The sequence below is a fragment of the Oryza glaberrima genome, chromosome 11, assembly GCF_000147395.1.
Source record: "Oryza glaberrima chromosome 11, OglaRS2, whole genome shotgun sequence".
Classification (NCBI taxonomy): Eukaryota; Viridiplantae; Streptophyta; class Magnoliopsida; order Poales; family Poaceae; genus Oryza; species Oryza glaberrima.
This window is the reverse complement of record NC_068336.1, coordinates 7367107-7386841: the sequence shown is the minus strand read 5'-3', so window position 1 is coordinate 7386841 and position 19735 is coordinate 7367107. Positions and strand designations below refer to the sequence as shown.

Sequence of the window (19735 nt, the reverse complement as noted above, 5' to 3'; positions counted from 1 at the left end):
TTTGTCCTACGTGGCGGCTGAGTCAGCATGAGACCCACGTGGGCCCGACTTATCAGGCTGAGTCACTCTCCCCCTCCTCTTCCTCGGTTACTCCTCTCGCTCTCTGTGTGCCTGACAGCCTGAGGCCGGTCGGCGGGCCGAGGCGGGAGAGAAGGGCGGCGCCGCGACGGCGGCCGGCGGCCGCGGCAGCCCGGCCGAGCTCCTCGGCTACCGTGCGAGGGCCGCGACGCCAGTGGGGGAGGCCTTGGAGTTGGGCGGCGGCGGAGGCACGGGGAGGAGGAGACAGGCAGCGGCCAGCGGAGGGGCGGCGCCGCGCAGTGGGGTGGCGGATGGGAAAGCGGCGTGGCGTGGTGGATGGGAAACGGCGTGGCGAGGATGGCGGCGGGCGAGTAGGAGCGGCAAGGCGGCGGCGTCCACCTCTCCCCTCTCTACCTCTATTACCTCCGAGTCTTCACCGGCGAGGAGGCAGCGGTGTGCGGCGGCCTGTGGAAGAGGAGCAGCGCGCGGCGGCTCGCGGGAGAGGAGCGGCGTGCGGCGGCCAATCTCCCGGTCTCCTCCTCCTCCGCCGCCGCCGTATGGATCACGCCGCTCAGCTGCCGGATTTGCACGGCCGCGGCGATGGTCCTCTCGCCGCCGGGCACAGCTCGCCGCTGAGATCTGTGGGGACTATGGAGCTCGAGAAGGGGAGGCGGGAGAGACGGGATGTGTTGGAGCCACGAAAGGGCGGGCGGAGCACCGCGGCGGCGACGGCCGCAGGCCACGGGCGGAGCGGCAGCGGCGGCCTAGGTCGAGGCCGAGGACGTGTGGTGCGGGGTACAGTTGGAGGCGGCGTGGCCACGGCGAACGAAGCCGGTGGTGGTCGCCAAGGAGAAGCCCTGCGGCGTCGTCGTCTTCGGCGGCGGCGCATGTACGGCGAGGAGCGGGAGCGATGGCGGCGGCGGCGGCACGCGCGGAGCCTGACCGACGAGTCGACGACGACCTGGAGGAGCTGAAGGGGTGCGTGGATCTCGGGTTCGGGTTCAGCTACGACGTAATCCCCGAGCTCTGCGGCACTGCCCCCGTGCTCAAGCTCTGCTACTCCATGACCCAGCGCTGTCGAAGTGGAGCACCAGCCGCGGCACGTCCACGGCCTCCGGCGCGGCCGCCGCGAAGCAGAGTCTAACGTCGCTCGCCAGGGGCAGCCGAACACGCACAGGAGGAGCGTCGGCACAGAGGCCGCCTCGGCATGCACGAGCAGGAGGAGTCGCGGCCGTCATTGGTGGAGTCGCGGCCGTCATTGGTGGAGTCGCGGCGGACGACGCCGGCGGCGCGTGGCTGCTTCATCCCGAACCGGATGGCTGCAGGTGCGTCGGCACGCAGTCGATGACATCGCCGCGGGGCCGCCGCGTCGCCGTGTTTCCCGCCAGCTGCCGCCGCTGGGCGCCGGCCGCCGTCGCCCTCCTCTCTCCTGCCTCTCCTGCTGGCCTCTGGCCCTGCACCCGCCGGCCGCCGCTTTGCCTCTCCCTGAAAGAGAGAAGAGGAGAAAAAGGAAGGGTGATGACGTGGATTACCATGACATGTGGGCCCCACATGGGTCCCACGCTGACTCAGCAGCCACGTAGGATCAAACCGGGATCAAAACCGCCGAGGGACCTCTTGTGACTGGTTTTCATTAGTTAAGGGACATGGAATATCTGGTTTTGCGGTTTGAGGATAATTCTGTACCTCGATGACAAGTTGAGGGACCTTGGGTGTACTTTTTCCTTCAAATAAAAAACGAAGTTTATTGAAGCTAACTCATTAGAAAAAGTGAATCTATTTATTTATAGACATATTTGGGGCAGGTTCCCCCCCCCCCCCCCCCCCAAACCTCCAATCATGGGCTAATTTAAGGGTCTGCTCAGATTTTGGCCAAAACAAACCTTACCAAATTTTGGTACAGCTAAAATTTTGACAAGATGGTAATATTACTAAAATTTTGACATGATTTTCATATATTTATTAAATTTGGCAACAAACTAAACGTAGATTTTTTTTAGCAACTTTACTTAAAAAAATAATATATTGTTGAAAGTGGCATTAAAGTGAACATGCCTTAAATTTTGTTGCCGTGTCATATGATGAGGAGCAGAGAGTCTTTGACGAATTTTGTGTATGTTTTTCATGATTGGTTCTAGGGATAGTCAATTCTTCCATCGCGTGCAATTAAATGGATCCTTGCTGCGTTTGAACATCCTATATATAATGTTATATGTCACTCAACACCATATTATATTAAATGTTACATATACCTACATCTAGCATTATTCAACATGCTATAAATTTTCTTATTTTCAAAACTCTTGTAATATTTTTTATTTTCAAAAATTTTGCAACTATATCAAGAATATTTCATTCAAGACATAGAGTAAGCCGATCCTCCAAAACTAGTCATGGTTAGTTCTGACACTAACAGGTAGGCCCAATGCCTCATCCCACCATCCCTTTGTCTCGAGCAAAAAAAAGAAAAATGATGGTCACATCCCCTTGGGCAAACATGAGATGGATTACCCCATTCAAAAATCGAAGACATTATCGCATTCTAGATTCCCCCAAACCAAACACATAATTAGAATAGTTTAGAACAGTGAAATTACGAACGTGTGAAATGGTGTGAGCTCTTCTCTCGAATTGCCTTGTGGTATTGGAAGTGGATATTGCTCTTGTGTTTTTTTCCTCGATGTCTCTTGTTCCTATTCAGAGTAAACAACACAACATGTGTGCAAGAGTGGCTGGTAATTTTTGGGCTGATCATGAATTGGTGATAGATGCTTTTTGAGATGGAGTTAGGAGGAGGAAGAGACAGGTGTGCAAGAGTGGCTGGTAATTTGGTACAGAAACAGAAACATGGAGGAAAAGCCTATATTGGCTTTCTCTCCAAATTCAAGGTTGGCAATTAATTGTTTTAGTGTGTTTCCAATCATGCCTATTGGTTTATACTCCCTCCATACTTATAAAGGAAGTCGTTTAGGACAGCGACACGGTCTCCAAAACACAACTTTGACTTCTTGTTTCTATAAAAATATTTATTGAAAAGTGATATATGTATACTTTTATGAAAGTATTTTTCAAGACAAATCTATTCATATAATTTTTACATTTTCAAACTCAATAACTTAAGAGTTATTTATGATTTATATTCCCAATGTTTGACTTAAGCATTGTCCTAAACAACTTTCTTTATGAGTACGGAGGGAGTATGCTCCTTCCTCTTCCTTATTGTTTACTCACTCCGTACTCGTAAAGAAAGTCGTTTTGGACAGCGACACGGTCTCCAAAACACAACTTTAACTTCTTGTTTCTATAAAAATATTTTATTAAAAAGTGATATATGTATACTTTTATGAAAGTATTTTTCAAGACAAATCTATTTATATAAATTTTACATTTTCAAACTCAACAACTTGAGAGTTATTCATGATTTATATTCCTAAGGTTTGACTTAAATATTGTCCTAAACGACTTTCTTTACGAGTACGGAGGGAGTACACTTATTTCTTTTTCATAATGCTTGCATATTTTCTTGGAAGGATGTGATACACATAGCTAGTAATAATCAAGTCATTTTATATAGCAAATTCTACACATGCTAAATAGGTGTATGCTCCATTTATATTATTCACTAAATTATTTGAACGGATTATTCAGTCCACACTTTAAAATAGTCGTTTTCTAACAATACTTTCTTCCACTACATTATTTATACCACTTATTTTAAACTATGTCTGTTAAGTTTATTTATCAATTATAAAAGTTAATCTACTACAATATTTCATTTAATGTATTGGTTTTTTTTCCATTAATGTAAAATCAAATATAAGATGTCCTATAGAGTTTCTTTGTTAAAAGTTATCTAAATCAAACAAATGTAAACGAAACTAAAAGCAACAATTCCCCTAAACTCTTCCTAATTTTAAAATCAGGAGGTTTTAGTTGAAAAAATCGTTCCAACAAATTCTCAAATCATCTGCTCAAGGAACGGAGTTCCCTTATCTATCAAAGTCGCTCTCCGCATGTTTGGCACCGAGCTCACTTCCAATCGATCGCACTCCGAGGAAGGGAGAGTCGATCGTGTTACATGAGATGATAGGAAAAGACAAAGATTTTTATTTTATTGTTAATTTGGGGTAGCCTATATTTTTATTTTACAGAGTCAAAGTTTTGATCCATCCGTTAGATAGTAACGTGATTTTAAATCATAAATACTCTTTAGAGAATTTGATATGAGATTTTGCTATTTTGGTATTAGAATTTATGGAAACAATTGTCACCATCATGCTCTAAGCTACACTTAGGCTCTGTTCAGATCCCACCTTAAAATTTTTCACCCTTGTTACATCGAACGTTTGAACACCTACATAAAATATTAAATATAGGTTAAAAAATACTAATTGCACATATTGTGACTAATTTGCGAGACGAATCTTTTAAACCTATTTGCTCCATGATTTGACAATATGGTGGTACATTAAACATTTACTAATGATAGATTAATTAGGCTTAACAATACGGTGGTACAGTAAACTAAATCTGTAATTATTTTTTTATTAGTGCCCGAACACACCATGCGACACCCTATATAATACCCGATGTGACACGCCAAAATTTTACACCCCTTCATCTAAACACCCCCTTAGAATTTATGATGTGCTGGGAGGTATTAGTTGGATATTCAAAATGATAGGATGAATTAACGCATAATTAACTACTCTATCCGTCCCAGAATATAATTATTTTTAAAGTTGGACGCGGTTATTAAGAAATTATGTAGAATTAGATAGAAGAGGGTTGTGATTGGATGAGAAATGATGGTATGTGGAAAAATTAAATGATAGAGGATCTTGATGTTGGTGTAAAAGTTGTTATATTTTTATACAAATTCTAGAGGCTAGAAGTTACTCCCTACATTTACTTTTGATAGGCATATTTCCAAATCTAAAAATTTTATTTTTGATAGGCATATTTCAATCTAGCACCCTATCATCTTAATGACTTTCTCAGATTTAACACGTGACTCTCTATTCTTCCACACAGGATTTGCTACATGGGCATCGATAAATGTAAATATTAATGAATCGCTTGTTTATGAGGAATGACTAGTAGTATGCTTAAATAGATGATAAGTAGAATTGATTATCCTTTGTCTGTGTGCCAAGATGAAATATGACTGTCAAAAGTAGATGGAGAAAGTATTATATTTTGGGACGGAGGGAGTACTTCCTAGAAAAAAGTTTTAAAAAATTAGTACGAATTTTTAAAACAAATTTTATACTATAATTTTTTATAAAAATATAATACTATTTAATAATTTAGAAAACGCGCGTGAAAAAATTAGCAGGAACGTTAGGAACAGAAAAATACAGCCTTAGATCTAAGCCACGTTTCCACTTCCATCCCGCGGCGCCGCCCGCTGTCTGCCTCCGTCCAGCCCCCACCGTCGCGGGCCTCCCTCTCCGGCGCCCGCCGCCTCGGTCGACGAGGAGGCGCGCCGCACCATCTCAGATCCCAAGTAAGCCCCCTACGTCCTCCCGCCATGGTCACTAACCCCCAATCTGAATCTACTTGCGCGATCGATTTATTACTAGATTACGGAGATCTCGACCCGTTTTGTCGCGCGATCGGTTTATCCCCACTATCAGTACTAGTTTAGCTACTTACTGTATTTTGGTTTATGAGGTTTGATTAGTTCTGGAATCGGTGAAATCAGAACCAATGTTGTGGTTGTGGGGCGCAGTCTAGATTACACCGTTGGTCGATTGGAAAGGAAAATGATGATGAATTGCTCATCTTCTCAGTGTCAGCCTGTTGCATTTGGGAAAAATTTTGGTTCTTTGGTTATTTGGTTATAATACTGGAGAAGCAAATTCCCCAAATCCCCTTTGCGCCATAGAATCGTTAAACATATATATGACAGATAACACTAAAAAAGAGTCGTATATAAAAGGCATTACCAACAGGAGATTTCTAGCACAACAACTTACACACCCAGATTGTTAGCTAATTAATCACACAGAAATTCCAGAAGAAAGTCACTGTACGAAGCAGTTCAGAACCTTGATGAATTGTACACAAACAAACAAGCGCCAAGTTATTTACATGGAGATCATTGTGGGCCGACCGAACCGATCATTTTGGTTCAACCCTGGACGAAGATGGGATGCCACCACTGTAATCAAATTGAGACTCTCCACTGTATGGATGACGCGGTGTCCTGCTGTTGTAGCTCATCGAGTTTGATGCCGAGTCGACCTTTGGGTTTACGCCTGCCATCTTCATGATCTTCTCAATCTCCGCCACCACCTCACTCATTGATGGGCGGTCCATTCCTGCCTCCTCCACGCACTTCAAAGCCAAGTCGACATACAGTTCGAAGCCGGCCAGCGACGTGGGTGCTAGCATTGGGTCTAGGAGCTCATGGAGGCCGTATAGGTCCTTGGTCCTATCCATTGCACCTTTCACCTCACGCACGATGTACCTTCCCCTCTCTAATGGCTTTCTCGCCGTTATCACTTCAAGTAGTAGCACACCGAAGCTGTAGACATCGCTCTTCTCGGTCAACTGCTGGGTCATGTAGTATTCAGGGTCCAAATATCCCTACATGACAAGTATTTTATAATCTTTAAACAGCTCTGTATACTCATCTTACAGAGTTGATGAAAAATAACCAGGAAACAGTATCCAATGTGCTTAATCGTTGCAGTATTGCAGTTAAGAGAGCTGTGAAACTCACCATGGTTCCTTTCACTTGAGTTGTGACCTGACCCCTTCCATCCTGGTTCAGAGGCTTGGAGAGACCAAAGTCGGAAACCTTTGTGTGGAGGTTTCCATCAAGAAGAATGTTACTTGACTTTATATCCCTGTGTACTATCGGAGGGTCTGCAAGCTCATGCAGGTACGCGATGCCTTTCGCTGCACCAAGTACTACTCGCAGCCGTCTCTTCCAATCTAGGCGCACCCCAGACTTCCCTGAAAAAGATGTGAGCAGAATATGTTTATTTTCACAAAGGAGAATTGCAGATTCAGTCATGCATAACTGAACATATGGACACACCTGTGAGGCTGTCCTTGAGTGTGCCATTGGGCACATACTCATAGACCAGCATTTGCTCACCCTGGTCAAAGCAAAATCCCACAAGGCTGACAAGGTTCTTGTGATGAACCCTGGATAGGAGCTCTATCTCAGTCCGGAATTCTAGGTTGCCTTGCAAGGACCCTTGCTCGGATCTTTTGACTGCAATTAGATGCCCATTTGGGAGTACTCCTCTGTAGACCTGCAATTGATCAGCATTATCGCTTTGGATGTCAGGCACTAAAGATAGTCACATACCCGTTTCAACAAATATACTATATATTACCTTCCCATAGCCACCAGTTCCAATGTCATTAGCATCGGAGAAGCTGTTTGTGATTTTCTTCAGCTCATCGAATGTGAACACCCGCGCGCCTTGGAGATGCGGGGTGCTGATGCTGGTGCTCTTGATGTCCCATGAAGCTACAGCCATTTAAGTAATTTTATTTGCCAGCTCATGTGTTGGTCAACTCAAATGGACAAAAAACATGATTTTTTTTTTATCCAATGCTTCTTACCGTAAGATGGGCTCCTGGGTTGTGGCTGCAGCTTTGGCCTTTTGTTCCTCCTGAAAAACAGAACTGTAAAAAGAACAAGCAGTGACACAACAACAAAAGCTCCACCAGCTGACACACCAATGATGAGGGACTGGTTCTTTTTCGTCTGTCTGGGTGCTGATAGTGCTGTGTAATCATGAAGAAGTCTAGAAATCAGTAGTGCCAATTCTTCAACAAAAAAAAAAGGAATTCGGTAGTGGATTAATTCTACAGTAGTTGAGATTTTCGAACAGTTGACTTACTCTCAGCGAATGGGTAGGATTGCCCAATGAAATAGTATGGCCCATAATTTATACCAGGAGCATGAGGCTTGTAGGTCTGGTTGTTGAGCATGAACCCAATGTAGGAGATATCTTCTTTGCCGAACCGAATCTTTCCGCTTGGGAACACTCGCAAGTTTATATCCAAGTTGTTGCTAGGACCGAATGCCGGGTTATCCAGAGCAATGGACTCAACAGGAAGCTGCTTGCCCAGGAACGCTTCTTTCATGTTTTCCTCGAGGAGTACAAAGAATGTATCGTTGCTTAGGTCGAAGAACGGTGGTGACCGGAAGTGCAGAGTACCCATGTATGGCACCGCGCAGGTGCAGTTGGGGCTGAGATACTGGTCCGACAGGCATGTGGGTGGTAATCCAGGACAAATGGATTGAGTAGAGTAAGGCTTTGCTGCAGGGTTCGCTTGCTGTGAGCTTTTGCAGTACAGTGCCTCATTGTTCCCCTGAACACAGATTGGGTTCCCAACAAGTCTGTGATGAGAAGAGAAACATGGGAGTGTGAATGAAAGCATATATAAGAGCGCCTACATACTGAAGAATTGGTATATTGGGTAATTTTATCATCCTTGAGAAGGTACCAGGAGGTATCACATTTTCTGGTGTAAAACTTGATACCTCCAGGTACTAGGTAACTCGAGGTTCCAAAATCTTTAGTGTAAAATTTAGGTACCTCGAAGTTCTTTTTAAAGGACCGTAAAATTTCTCTTGGTATATTTGATGGATCTTACATGAGTTTCTTGTTGTACTGAGCCCCGCTCACGGCGAGAGTGGTGATCTGGTTGTCCTGCAAATCAATCAGTGAGAGCGTGCTGCTGTAGTCTGATCCGATGGATAGTGTGCCGTTGAAATTATTGCCCTTAAGACCCCTGCCACCACCAGTTCACCTTGCTAGTTAGCACTGACATGTTCAATTTCCTTTACTCTTTTTTTTTTTGTTCATTGAGTGCATAGTTCTTGTAACCACATATTACGAGCAAAGATAACACTAATTCCACTCACAGTGTCTGGATAGCCGGGAGTTTGAAAAGAGGCTGCGGAAGCTCCCCAGTGATGTGTAGGTTCTCAAGGTTCCTGTGCATTTACCGAGATTTGAAAGCGAGTGTAAAAAAAATTGCATCCTTGTGTTCTACAAAAAGTGTGCAGAGAAGAATTACAGTGAAGTCAAGGCTGACAAAGCTGTGAACCAGGTTGGAACATTGGATGAACTGAAGTTGTTGTTGCCCATGGAGCTGCAAATGTGTTGTCAGATTAGTTGTACTTACTGGCCAAATGAACCAAAAGTTCAATATGCCAGATACAAGGGTTTCCTATGATAAAATTTCAGTAGAGTGTACCACAGTGTGTTCGGCACTTACACAACATATAGTGAATCCATTCCTGTCAAGTCTGGCAGAGGGCCTGTCAATTTATTGTTTTCTAGATGCCTGACAAAGAATAAGGTTGGTTATTTGTTAGAATTGAAGGCTAGCACATTCAAATACTGATCAGAGATTCAGAGTAACCAGAAAATTACAATTCTTGTAGTTTTGTGAGGCTATTGATGCTGGCAGGAACAGGTCCAGTCAGTTGGTAATTTCTGTCGAGACGCCTGTGCATATTGAGTTGTATGGATTATATACTGAATGGTCACTCAGTTAGAAGAAAGCTGGTTATAAGCCTGCTCAGAAAAAGTATGCACTTACAGGACTTCAAGTTTAGTTAAAAGGGTCAATGTGGGAGGAATGCCGCCAGTGAAATTGTTGTTATCAAGCAACCTGAATGACAAGAACAATGGGTAATCTTGAGCATGACATAACAGATTAAAAGTAATGAAACAGTTTGCAAATATTATCTAAGGTTATCTTTGCCTTACAGATGTATGAGCTTCATATTTGATTTGAATAGCTGGCTTGGTATGGTGCCTGATAGCTGGTTGACCCCAAAATGACTGAATAAAGAGCAGTCCGAACATTTTCCTTAGAATGGAAGCGAGTGAACTGAAAGCCTGGTAGATATTTTAAGAAAGGTACTCACAAATGCAGAGCGTTTGTCAAATTGTCCAATCCAGTATTGGTTCCATCAGATACTGGAAGTGATCCAGTCAGACGATTTTCACCCAAGTCAAGCCAGTACATATTTGAAAGGTTGCCAATTGATGGAGGTATACTTCCAGTAAACCTGTTGTTGTTCAAGGACCTGCAGCAATACAATCCATCAACTCTTATACCATGATACTATAAGAAATAATACAAAGTTGATACTCAGTTAGCATTTCCTTTTGTTTGTTATATCCCCCAAAACAGATAAAAACTATTTTCTGTTTTACCTGGAATGAAATGGAAATGGTTTCGAGCTAACAAATAAGTCAATGTGAAAAAAGAAGGGTTTTCAAATTGAAATTTCAACTAAGTCTAAACTACTGTCTTCATTTACCGTCACAACTTTTTACCGTCACAACTTCTTATTAACATAAAAAAAATGACGCAGGTATATGAGATCATTAACAATATTTTCCAAGTCATTGAGATCTTTACAGGAACCGCAGCTTTGGGAGTTGGCTGAGTTCTTTTGGTATGTCACCAGAAAATTGGCAGCCAACAACGCTCCTGTCATGCACAAGAGAAAGTGAGAGAAGCGATTCATTAATGAAATTAAAATTGATATTATATTAAAATCATGATATGGAATCTTTGTTCTAATCAAATGATCAGTTTATGACTTTTGAATAATCCAGCTTCAGACTTTGTTATGAATTAATCAACCAACAATGAGCTAACATAAACATTTAATTTTGTGCTTACAGGCTTTCAAGGTTACTCAAGGATCCAATGTTCGGTGGAAGTGGACCGCTCAAGTTGTTGTAAGACAAGTCCCTGCATATGATCAAAATAGATTCATCAGCATCAAACAAGGCAAAAGCTTGCCCAAACAGATTCAGCACCATTAAGCAAGATCCATGTTTTCAGGTCTTGTTTATAGCACTGGAAAGCTTAGCACGAATTTGACAAGATAGTAGCACATACAGGTACTGTAATTCTGACAATGACTGTATGTCACCTGAAAGTGATCCGGACAATCCAAAACTTGACAGCCTTCTGCAAACCATCCGAGAAAAAAGATAGAGAGAAAATCATTAGTTGAAACATAGAGGAAACAACATGTTGATTCCACAAAGTATAAGAAAGGGCAAAGGGGAGAAAGATCATGTTGATTTGGCTAAAATGGTTCTTACATTGAGGTGACACGATTCTGGGTGCAGTACACTCCTGGCCATTTTTCGCCGCATGGATCATTACCAACCCATTCTGATAGCTTGGACTTGGCGTTATCCCATGAAGCTGCTATGCCATTTAGGGCAGAGGCTACAAAGCGATGAGAGTGAAGAAACATCATCATGAAACAAAATCTAGTTTTTTACAGCAAATTAACCAGAAACTGGAATGAGACTGAAACACTTACTATCTTGTGGATCTGTATCTGCTGAGATTATGAGAGCGTGGTCAAGAACAATGATCAGGAAGACTAACAGATGGATGATCCTCCAAGAAGTTGGAGAATGCCCCATAGTGATCTTGATTTCAGGTTGCTGAGAAGCCCTTATGCAAGGTTAGCAACTCTGCACTACTAAAATTTTGTGCACTTGCAACTACGTGATGTTATGAAGGCTGAATAGGCACATCAGTTGTGTATTAGTTAATGGAATCAGTCAAGAATGTGACTGTCATCTCCTCTCAATGGATGCCTTTTAAAAAATCATCCAATTAATGGTGAAGGCCCCAAATTTTATCAATCGAGAGAGAGAGCAATGCGAGTCAACTGTATGCTATTGGCTGGCAGGGGAGCATGAAGTTATCTGCCATGAATTAGGATCTGACTGATTCAAATTATTATTACCATGTTTGAAGTATCACTCCTTTTAAGAGATTTATATGTATTGCATGCATATTATATTTGGTTGAATGTTGTAGATTTTATTTGGTGTATATTTATGGTAGGATTGACTTTGGAAAATTACCAAAGATTGGGACCATTTTGTTGTGTGCTTGTGTTGTATGTGAGGCATTTTCCAACGCGATTCGACCCAAAACATCTGGTATTTCTAGACCCATTCTTTTACCAACATTTCTTGCTTTCTATGGTACTTATGATTGAGGTAATGATGCAACTGTAATGCACAGAGGTTTAATGTAGAAAAATGGTGCATTTATGTAATTATATTTTGTTTGGTTGAAAACTCTTCGTCCTTACAGACCATGCAAGTGACAGATGAAGAAAATAAGGATGGGTTCTATCAAAGCCACCTTCTCATGATATGCCAGTGTGAGAATTTTTTTATATTCATGCCAAATGTGATTATTCATCTGATATTCTAATTTAATTTGATTGTTTCCCCCAGTGATATAAGTAATGTGTCATTTTGCCTGATCATAGTTAAAAAAAAATCAATGCAACTCCCTAGCTATATAATTTGGTAAGAGGTCACATTCAAAACTCAGCTTACCTTATCCTGTAACTACTTTTCTGCCCAGTGGTAGGAGTTAGGTAAATATATCCCTGTAAAAGCTCAGAAGAGGACTACTTGGTCTAGGTGGCACTGTTGTAAGCAAGACTGGAACAACGGAGCTAAGGTCAGGAAAAGACACAGAAAGTCAAAATTACCACCAAGAATCCAGAATTAGTTGGTGAAATTCATGTACAGAGTCAAAGGGCTATCGCCCTCGTACATGAAAGCTGAGGACAAAGTGAAGGAGATTACTCTCAAAATTGATATAGAAAGTTCCTGAATGATGCAAGTTACTGAGGTAAGATTTTGAGAAATCGTCCTTGCTTTTCCTTTAATTTAAGCAAAGTTTCAGGTTGTTCTTTCCTGCACCTGTTTGTCTTCCCAGAGCCGTGTGAGCAGAGCATGGGCAAAATGTTTGGATAGGAGATTAATCTTTTATCGTGGGAGAAGATTTAACTTTGTAAATTTTACCACCATTTAGTCTGCTCTGATCATCAGGTGAAGTAATTTGGCAACATATCCTATACACACAAGTTTCCTGTGCACACAAATTAGCAAATGTCACGAAAAATAAAAATTCTAGAAAAAATGAACATATACTCCTAATAGTATTACACATATTACAAAGTCTCATATTTATTATATTTAGCCATAACAAAAAAAGGCAAAAAATCTGACAGTTTTACTTTTTGGGTTACTGCTAAAATATAATGAATTTGAATTTGAGACTTTGTAGATATGTGCATTAATTTAGAAGTATATGTCTAATTCTTTCTAGATTTTTTGTGATATTTACTAGTTGGTGTGAAAAAAGTTTGTAGGCATAGGATATGTTGCTCTCCTCTGTCAGGTTTGTGGGGGAAAATATAATGCTGTTTCACAGGAATGGTTTCGTACTTCTGGATGATCTCGCATTAACTTAATCATCATCAACAGTACTCTTAGAAAGGCCTTATGATGGCGGTAACTTGTTGCTAATCTAGTGGGAAACCTGATGATGACGGTAAATAAGCCCAAGGAAAGCCGCTACGTCCAAATACAAGTATAGAATTGGTCTAAACTCTCAGGTCATTTCCAGGAGTAGTACAAAACTTTGTGTAGAGATCACTGTAAAAGTCTTCTCTACCGGTACACCTTTTATTATAATTTTTTTAATGGATATCAATCTGTTCTCTACATCGCAAGATTGATAGTATAAACCTTCCACAGAAGATAGTTATCCCTATTCAGTTTCACATCAACAAACTGCTTAATGGATGCAGAGGTTGTGGAGAAGAGAAGCCAGCATGGTGATGATCAAGCTAAGGTTCTATTGCCATAAGATGCGGCAAAATGAACCTTTTCTGGCTTCTTTCATCTTTATATAAAATTTAAAGAGATCACAGAACTACGATAGTTACAATAGTAATTGCTTGAACAAGCCACGAAGATATATGCAAAACAGAGAAACAATATCCCAATTGTGCCGTATTTGCTGCAGTTTGGTGCAACCAGAAAATACTAGAAATTATGTAATCATTCCAAGTATGAGAGATCTGTTTCTTCCGGCACCACAGGGTTATTTGATCCTAATATAAGTGTTTTAATGTAGATATGATCAGATCTCAGGAGAGGAAGGTGCGTCCGGTTGCCGCTCTGGCAGCGCGGCTTGGAAAGCTGGATGTTCCATGTACGCTTCATGAAGCCTGGCCAAGGTAGGGTAATTTGTCTGCGAGAAAAGGAAAATGCACTTGAGTTATTTTATCTTGTGATTTGGTTGCACAGAAACCTCATGTGAAGAGTTATTACTGAACATTCTTGTCAAGCACCTAATCTGTAATTGTATGCTGCAGGAAAATCTGACCACGATGCGATATCAGTGCTTACCATGTCGATCCCAAAGCGCTTAATGCCACCGTATATCTGGGGTTCCAGAAAGAGGTCTCCCTGTGCATTATCAATGAGTAAACAAAACACAAATCGGAAGGTTGAGTGAGCAACAAAAAACTGAAATTCTCTGGCAATAGTATTACTTGCACAGTGAAAAACTGAAAATATGTAATACTGTGCATGACTGAGATCAAGCACAAACCAGTTGGATTTCATCTCCAGTGGCATATGTAGTTGTGCAACCTTTCAACATTTTCTCGAGAGCTGAAATTCAGTAAAACAATGGTAACTTGGATGGGTTACTAGGAACTGAAATTATCACAATTGATTATAGGGTTACAGTCATTAACAGAAATTGAGTAATTTATATACAATTTACACTTGTTCCGTCTATCCTCAGCAGAAATAATGGCAAGAGTACAGAACCTGTGAAGCCCCTGTTGAGGTGATATTGGATCCAGTTAACTTTCTCCTGTGAGTCTAATTTCTCCTCAATAAAATCCTGCAGATATATACAGATACAGATCTCAGATATTGTTTCTTTTTCTTTATATGAAGGAGGAAATTATACAAGTATATACTGCAAACTGTAAGAACATAAATTTCTGTTCATGTGAAATGAGACCAAAGTCCAAACTCACAAGGACAGAATTGTTCTGAAGTGGTTGAATGCTTGAACCAACTATACTTGCAATCTGCAACCAAAACAAAATTTGTTTCACTCAGAATTTCACATCCACAATAATATAAGATGCATAGACAGTGGCAGTCTAACTAAAAATGTTGCTTTCCTACTCGTTCATGACCATTGTAAAATAGGACTTGTTTTACTTCTGTGAGGGATTAAAATAGGATTTGGGTATGTACATTTTGGCTGAAACTAATTCGAGAAAATACAATTTGGCTGAAACTATTACACATCTCTTGGAAAGAATTCCCATGCACTTTTTTTAGGATGGCATCAATCAATAACTAATGTATGTGTACCTGGATATTCAGTGCCTTCATTTTTGGGTCTTGTGGCAACAAAGGATGTTGAGGGTAAGTGTCCTCAAGATACTATCAACCACACAAGAAAAGCTTATCACATCAATTTTAAACATTCAGATATGAAACTGATAATGAAGAATATGATTTCTTTCCTCATGTATATGCCTCTCACCAGCAAGATCGCAAAGGAATCCACGACGACTGTGTCGTCACCGTCGACCAGTGCCGGGACATACTTCATCGGGTTCAGCTTCTCAAATTCTACCAACACAAAGCTCCGTTCCTTTACATGCTACTCCCTCCATTTCATATTGTAAGTCATTTGACTTTTTTTCGCTAGTCAAACTTCTTTTAAGTTTGATTAAATTTATAGAAAAATATAGTACTATTTCTAACCCAAACAAACACATTCAATGTAAGATTTAATAAAAATGATTTAATATTTTAGATGCTGCTAAATTTTTCTATAAACTTGATCAAACGTAATAAAATTTGACTATGGAAAAAGTTAAACAACTTATAATATGAAAAGAAATGAAACAACTACTAATTCTGATATGAAAATCTCTAAACAAAAAAAAAGTTAATCTGAAATAAGCTAGCTGATGGAGAAACTGAGAGCTTGATTAGTTGGTTAATTATATATACTACTTATTAATTACCTGGGTGTGACTGCTCGTTTGCAAGGAGATTGATCGGCTTGTACTCGTAGTCCAGCCCCTTGAGGCTGAGGGCTATGCGGACGCGGTACGAGCACGAGCTGCGCCAGAAGGAGTAGAGCTTCAGCCTCCTCTCCGGCGCCGCCGCTCCGGCGATCTCACCATGAGTCTGAGTGGAACGAAAGCAAGAAGAAGTGGCTGATCAGCAAGATTAACCAAACTGGGAGCTTAGCGATGATATATATATATATGCAGGCCCTGCAGGCAGAGAGAGTGAAGCGGATGAGGGCGTAGCTAGCTACCTACCTGCCGAGCTTCGGGCGAGCCGGAGGAGGCCATGGCGGCGGCGGCGCGTGGAGGTCAACGGATTGGAGGAGGCCGGCTGCCGGAGTGGAAGAGGGAGTGATGCGGTGGAGGGGATCGACAAAAACGAGGTTTCGATCAGCGGTTGACCTGCTACCGTCTCTGCTACCGAGGGGATTTTTGGACTATTTGCCATTCTGATGGTGTATTCTCAAATGCCACTTGTGTGTCGGTCCGTTTGTCTTCTCGTGTGTTACTTTTTATCCGTAAGACGCCACATCATTAGCTCCAATGATAAATTACAATCCGTTTGTCTTTTCATGTGCTATTTTTAATCCGTACGACACCACATCATTAGCTCCAACGACAAAATAACCGTCTTACCCTTCTACATTTCTCCTCCCTTCACTCACCCTCTGTCTCCCTAAGCGGCGAGCTGCGGCAATCTCAAGAGAGCTCTCCACCTTGCGATCTTCCTTCCTCTGTTCACCATTTTCTAGGTCCCTCCTTCACTGCATTGCTGCCAACACCACTGTGGACTAGTGGCGATGGCCGCTTGGTAACGAGATACCATCACCAGTACCCGACTCCATCACCATCATCGTCATTGTCCTATGAGCATGGAGCACCCCAGCAGGGAGCTCTAGATCCAGGGGTGGAGCCCATCATTGGAGCCTTACTCTATGGCCATCGCCTTCGTCCCCCGAGTACCGCGAGCAACTACAGATATAAATGAGTGAGACGACACCAACCTCTCGTCATTAATGGGCAGCCAATGCTATCCCCCTCCTATTATCTCTTCACCGCGCTCTCCCAGTATCGACGGCGGAGTAAGGCCCGACCCCGCGGCTTTCCCTAACTCATCGTTTGCTACCCGCCGCCAGGAGAGGCAACGGTGCACACCAGAGAGTTTCTTCCCCTTCTTCTTTTCGGGCCAGGGCCAAGTTTGTCTTCTGTCCACCGTTCACGCTACAACGGTGACGTGGCACCTCGCAGGCTCAAAAATAATACAAAAGAAAAAAAACCTTCTCTATCCAATGGTAATGGAAAAAAAGTCATCCGTAAAAGTAGCATTTGAGAATACATCATTTGGAGGGCGCCAAATCGTTTTTGCTAGATATATGTCGTATGATTTTTTTCCTAGGTATTTCACCTTTTTTTGGCCGCATGATGTGCGCCAAGATTTGTGCAAGAATTGGTGATGGAGGCTGCATGTATGGAAAAGGCCATGCATTGGATTCTTAGGCCCGGTTCTTTTCTAAATAAAAATTGATTTCTTTAACAGTTGAAAAAAATAAGACATTTGAAACTAAAATTTAAAATAAAATATAAAATTATAGTCCTATATAACTAAAATTACAATTTATAAATTCAGTTGATAAAAATATTGTGTAAGTAAATATGTATTAGTTATTTTATTTAAAATATAAAATTATAGTCCTATATAACTAAATTACATTTGTAAATATAGTTGATATGATATGTAAGTGCATTGTAATTTTAATAAAATGTTCTGTAAGTAAATATGTATTTGTTATTTTCTTCTGTAGTTCGTTGGATGTAAATCTAAGGATAGAAAAATCTAGCTGATTTTTTTACCCGATAAATGGATACACAGTTCCGCGGCAAATAGTCCACAAGACGACAACCTGTCAACAACAGCCCAGTATAATTTTGGCCAACTCCTTTTGGACTCCAATTTGTGGCCCAAAACGGCCATCAAAGTAGCCCTTGGGAAAGGAATAAGTTCACTTTGGGTCCCTCTATTTGCTGCTCAGTCCGATTTTCGTCCTAGACCGCAAAACCGGGTACAACCCGTCCCCTAACTTACGAAAATCAGACAAACGATGCCCCTCGGCGGTTTTGAAGGCAGTTTTGGCTGACGTGGCACCTATGTGACTTGTTTGACTAGATTTTCGTCCCACGTTATTGACGTGGCGCTTGCGTTGCAATTATATCTCGAAAAAATAATAAAAACCATGGGCCACCTGTCAGCTGCACACAAAAGAATAGTTTAGAAATAGTGGGGCCCACGTGGGCCCACATGTCAGCGACCAACAAATAATATGGTGGGGCCCACGTGGGCCCACATGTCAGCGACCAACAAATAATATGGTGGGGCCCACGTGGGACCCACATATCATTCCCTTTCCCACACTCGGCTCTCGGCTACGCCGGAGCGGCGCCGGCGGGAGAGGAGCGGCGGGAACTCCGCCGGGCGCGCTGCCCCGCTCCAGCACCAGCTTGCGGCCGCCGCCAGGACCGACCAGCGTCGCGGCGAGCGGGCACCCAGTTAGCACGAGGGCTTCGGAGGTGCCGCCTGTTGTGGCCGGCGTGTGCGTGCCGCCGCCGCCAACGCAACAGCAGCCGGTGGCGGGATTGGGGGCGGACGAGGTGCGGGTGTTCGGTGATCAGGTGCCAGTGGGCATGGCGCCCGCGGCGGCGAAGAGGAAAGTCGAGGACGCGCCGGAGCTGTGGCTGGACGACGGCAGCGCCGCTTCCGGATTCCCGGCCTCCTCCCGCGCCACCGAAATCCATTGTCTCGTGCGTACTCCCTCTTAACTCAAATCTCCCCCAAATCACACTACCGGCGTATCCCATAAACGAACTCGCGTCGTGGTGCGTGCAGGACGAGGAGGTGCCTCCGCCCGTTGTGCCCGAGCTGTGCGCGCCGCTACCGCCGCCGCAGCCGGTGGCGGAGGTGCAAGTGTGCAGCGAGGAGGTTCTGGTGATTGCCGTGCCAGTGCCGAACGAGGAGAGGGCGATTGTGCTGCACAAGCCAGACGACGCCGCTCGCAACCTCCTCCTCGGCTCTCTCCGCCCGGAATTCCCTCTCCGCGTCAGCCCCGATTGGATCCACGGCCTCAAGAGTACGTCATCCCCTCCCCTCTTATCCAATCGCCCCCAAATCCACGCCTTATTTGAGTCGAATTTGTTTCAACCTGAAGTTGCTGAGATCAAATTAACTATGGTTTGATCTTGCAGGCACCGGGCTGCGAGAGGCGAGAGACCTCCATGGACGAGACCTCCACCGTGCTCTCTTCGAGGAGCTAACCATGGACGAGACCTCCAACTTGACCATGGTACCATGGGTTCCCGTGCCCTCAAATTCCCAGGAGGCCTCCACGTCGGGCGCGGCGACGACGACGACAGAGATGATGGACGCCGAGGACACGTCCATGGAGGTCAAGCAAGGCGGGGGATCAGGGTGATCCCAACTCTCCGCCGCCGACGAGGCGCCCTACCACCAATGGCCGCAGCACTGCATGACGCCCTCGTGCGCGACGACGGCGGCGAGGTCGGTCCCCTCCTCGAGGGGGACGCGATGAAGACGACGGGCAGCACGGCGGGTGCCCGCTCCAGCTCCCCCATGGCTCCCCTACGGCGGGTGCCCGCTCGCCGCGACGCTGGCCGGTCCTGGCGGCGGCCGCGTGCTGGTGCTGGAGCGGGGTGGCGCGCCCGCGGAGTTCCGCCACTCCGGAGAGCCGAGAGCCGAGTGGGAAAGGGAATTAT

At 43.7% G+C, this 19735-nt stretch overlaps 4 protein-coding genes and 1 long non-coding RNA gene across 11 annotated transcripts; 3 read left to right on the top strand and 2 right to left on the bottom strand.

The window, feature by feature from the left end:
* The first annotated feature begins 18 nt into the window (after nucleotides 1–18).
* Nucleotides 19–1118, top strand: LOC127754974 (uncharacterized). The gene has a single exon (XM_052280589.1). The coding sequence runs from the start codon at nucleotides 330–332 to the stop codon at nucleotides 990–992; it is 663 nt and encodes a 220-aa protein (XP_052136549.1). The 5' UTR covers nucleotides 19–329; the 3' UTR covers nucleotides 993–1118.
* A 4258-nt stretch (nucleotides 1119–5376) lies between these two features.
* On the top strand, nucleotides 5377–16301 carry LOC127754351 (uncharacterized). 6 transcript variants are annotated; one of them, XR_008012810.1, is made up of 11 exons: nucleotides 5377–5527; nucleotides 8920–10522; nucleotides 10701–11990; nucleotides 12148–12217; nucleotides 12427–12699; nucleotides 13993–14095; nucleotides 14234–14555; nucleotides 14671–14744; nucleotides 15270–15311; nucleotides 15436–15573; nucleotides 16175–16301. It is a non-coding gene; the product is annotated as an uncharacterized LOC127754351 (long non-coding RNA). The 6 variants fall into 6 exon arrangements; XR_008012808.1 differs by having other exon boundaries at nucleotides 8920–10058; nucleotides 10385–10522; nucleotides 10701–12699; XR_008012809.1 differs by having other exon boundaries at nucleotides 12148–12699.
* Nucleotides 5939–11462, bottom strand: LOC127754350 (leucine-rich repeat receptor protein kinase HPCA1-like). Its single transcript, XM_052279853.1, has 19 exons — nucleotides 11357–11462; nucleotides 11130–11259; nucleotides 10921–10992; nucleotides 10699–10770; nucleotides 10432–10503; nucleotides 9932–10093; nucleotides 9771–9845; nucleotides 9601–9672; nucleotides 9432–9506; nucleotides 9274–9342; nucleotides 9073–9147; nucleotides 8918–8989; nucleotides 8647–8784; nucleotides 7887–8389; nucleotides 7606–7770; nucleotides 7374–7510; nucleotides 7070–7289; nucleotides 6749–6984; nucleotides 5939–6612 (listed from the first exon to the last, which is right to left on the bottom strand). Exons 1-19 carry the CDS (start codon nucleotides 11460–11462, stop codon nucleotides 6145–6147), a joined length of 2919 nt encoding a protein of 972 aa, XP_052135813.1. The 3' UTR covers nucleotides 5939–6144.
* LOC127754348 (glutathione S-transferase zeta class-like) lies at nucleotides 13694–16366 on the bottom strand. 2 transcript variants are annotated; one of them, XM_052279851.1, is made up of 9 exons: nucleotides 16226–16366; nucleotides 15923–16088; nucleotides 15433–15521; nucleotides 15258–15329; nucleotides 14912–14965; nucleotides 14643–14772; nucleotides 14473–14534; nucleotides 14268–14327; nucleotides 13694–14109 (listed from the first exon to the last, which is right to left on the bottom strand). In XM_052279851.1, the coding sequence occupies exons 1-9, from the start codon at nucleotides 16256–16258 to the stop codon at nucleotides 13999–14001; spliced, it is 777 nt and encodes a 258-aa protein (XP_052135811.1). In that variant the 5' UTR covers nucleotides 16259–16366; the 3' UTR covers nucleotides 13694–13998. The 2 variants fall into 2 exon arrangements, with proteins under 2 accessions (XP_052135811.1, XP_052135812.1); XM_052279852.1 differs by having other exon boundaries at nucleotides 14697–14772.
* Nucleotides 16367–18520: 2154 nt separating this feature from the next.
* Nucleotides 18521–19619, top strand: LOC127755956 (uncharacterized). Its single transcript, XM_052281562.1, has 3 exons — nucleotides 18521–18766; nucleotides 18852–19092; nucleotides 19208–19619. The coding sequence occupies exons 1-3, from the start codon at nucleotides 18650–18652 to the stop codon at nucleotides 19432–19434; spliced, it is 585 nt and encodes a 194-aa protein (XP_052137522.1). The 5' UTR covers nucleotides 18521–18649; the 3' UTR covers nucleotides 19435–19619.
* Nucleotides 19620–19735: the final 116 nt, after the last annotated feature.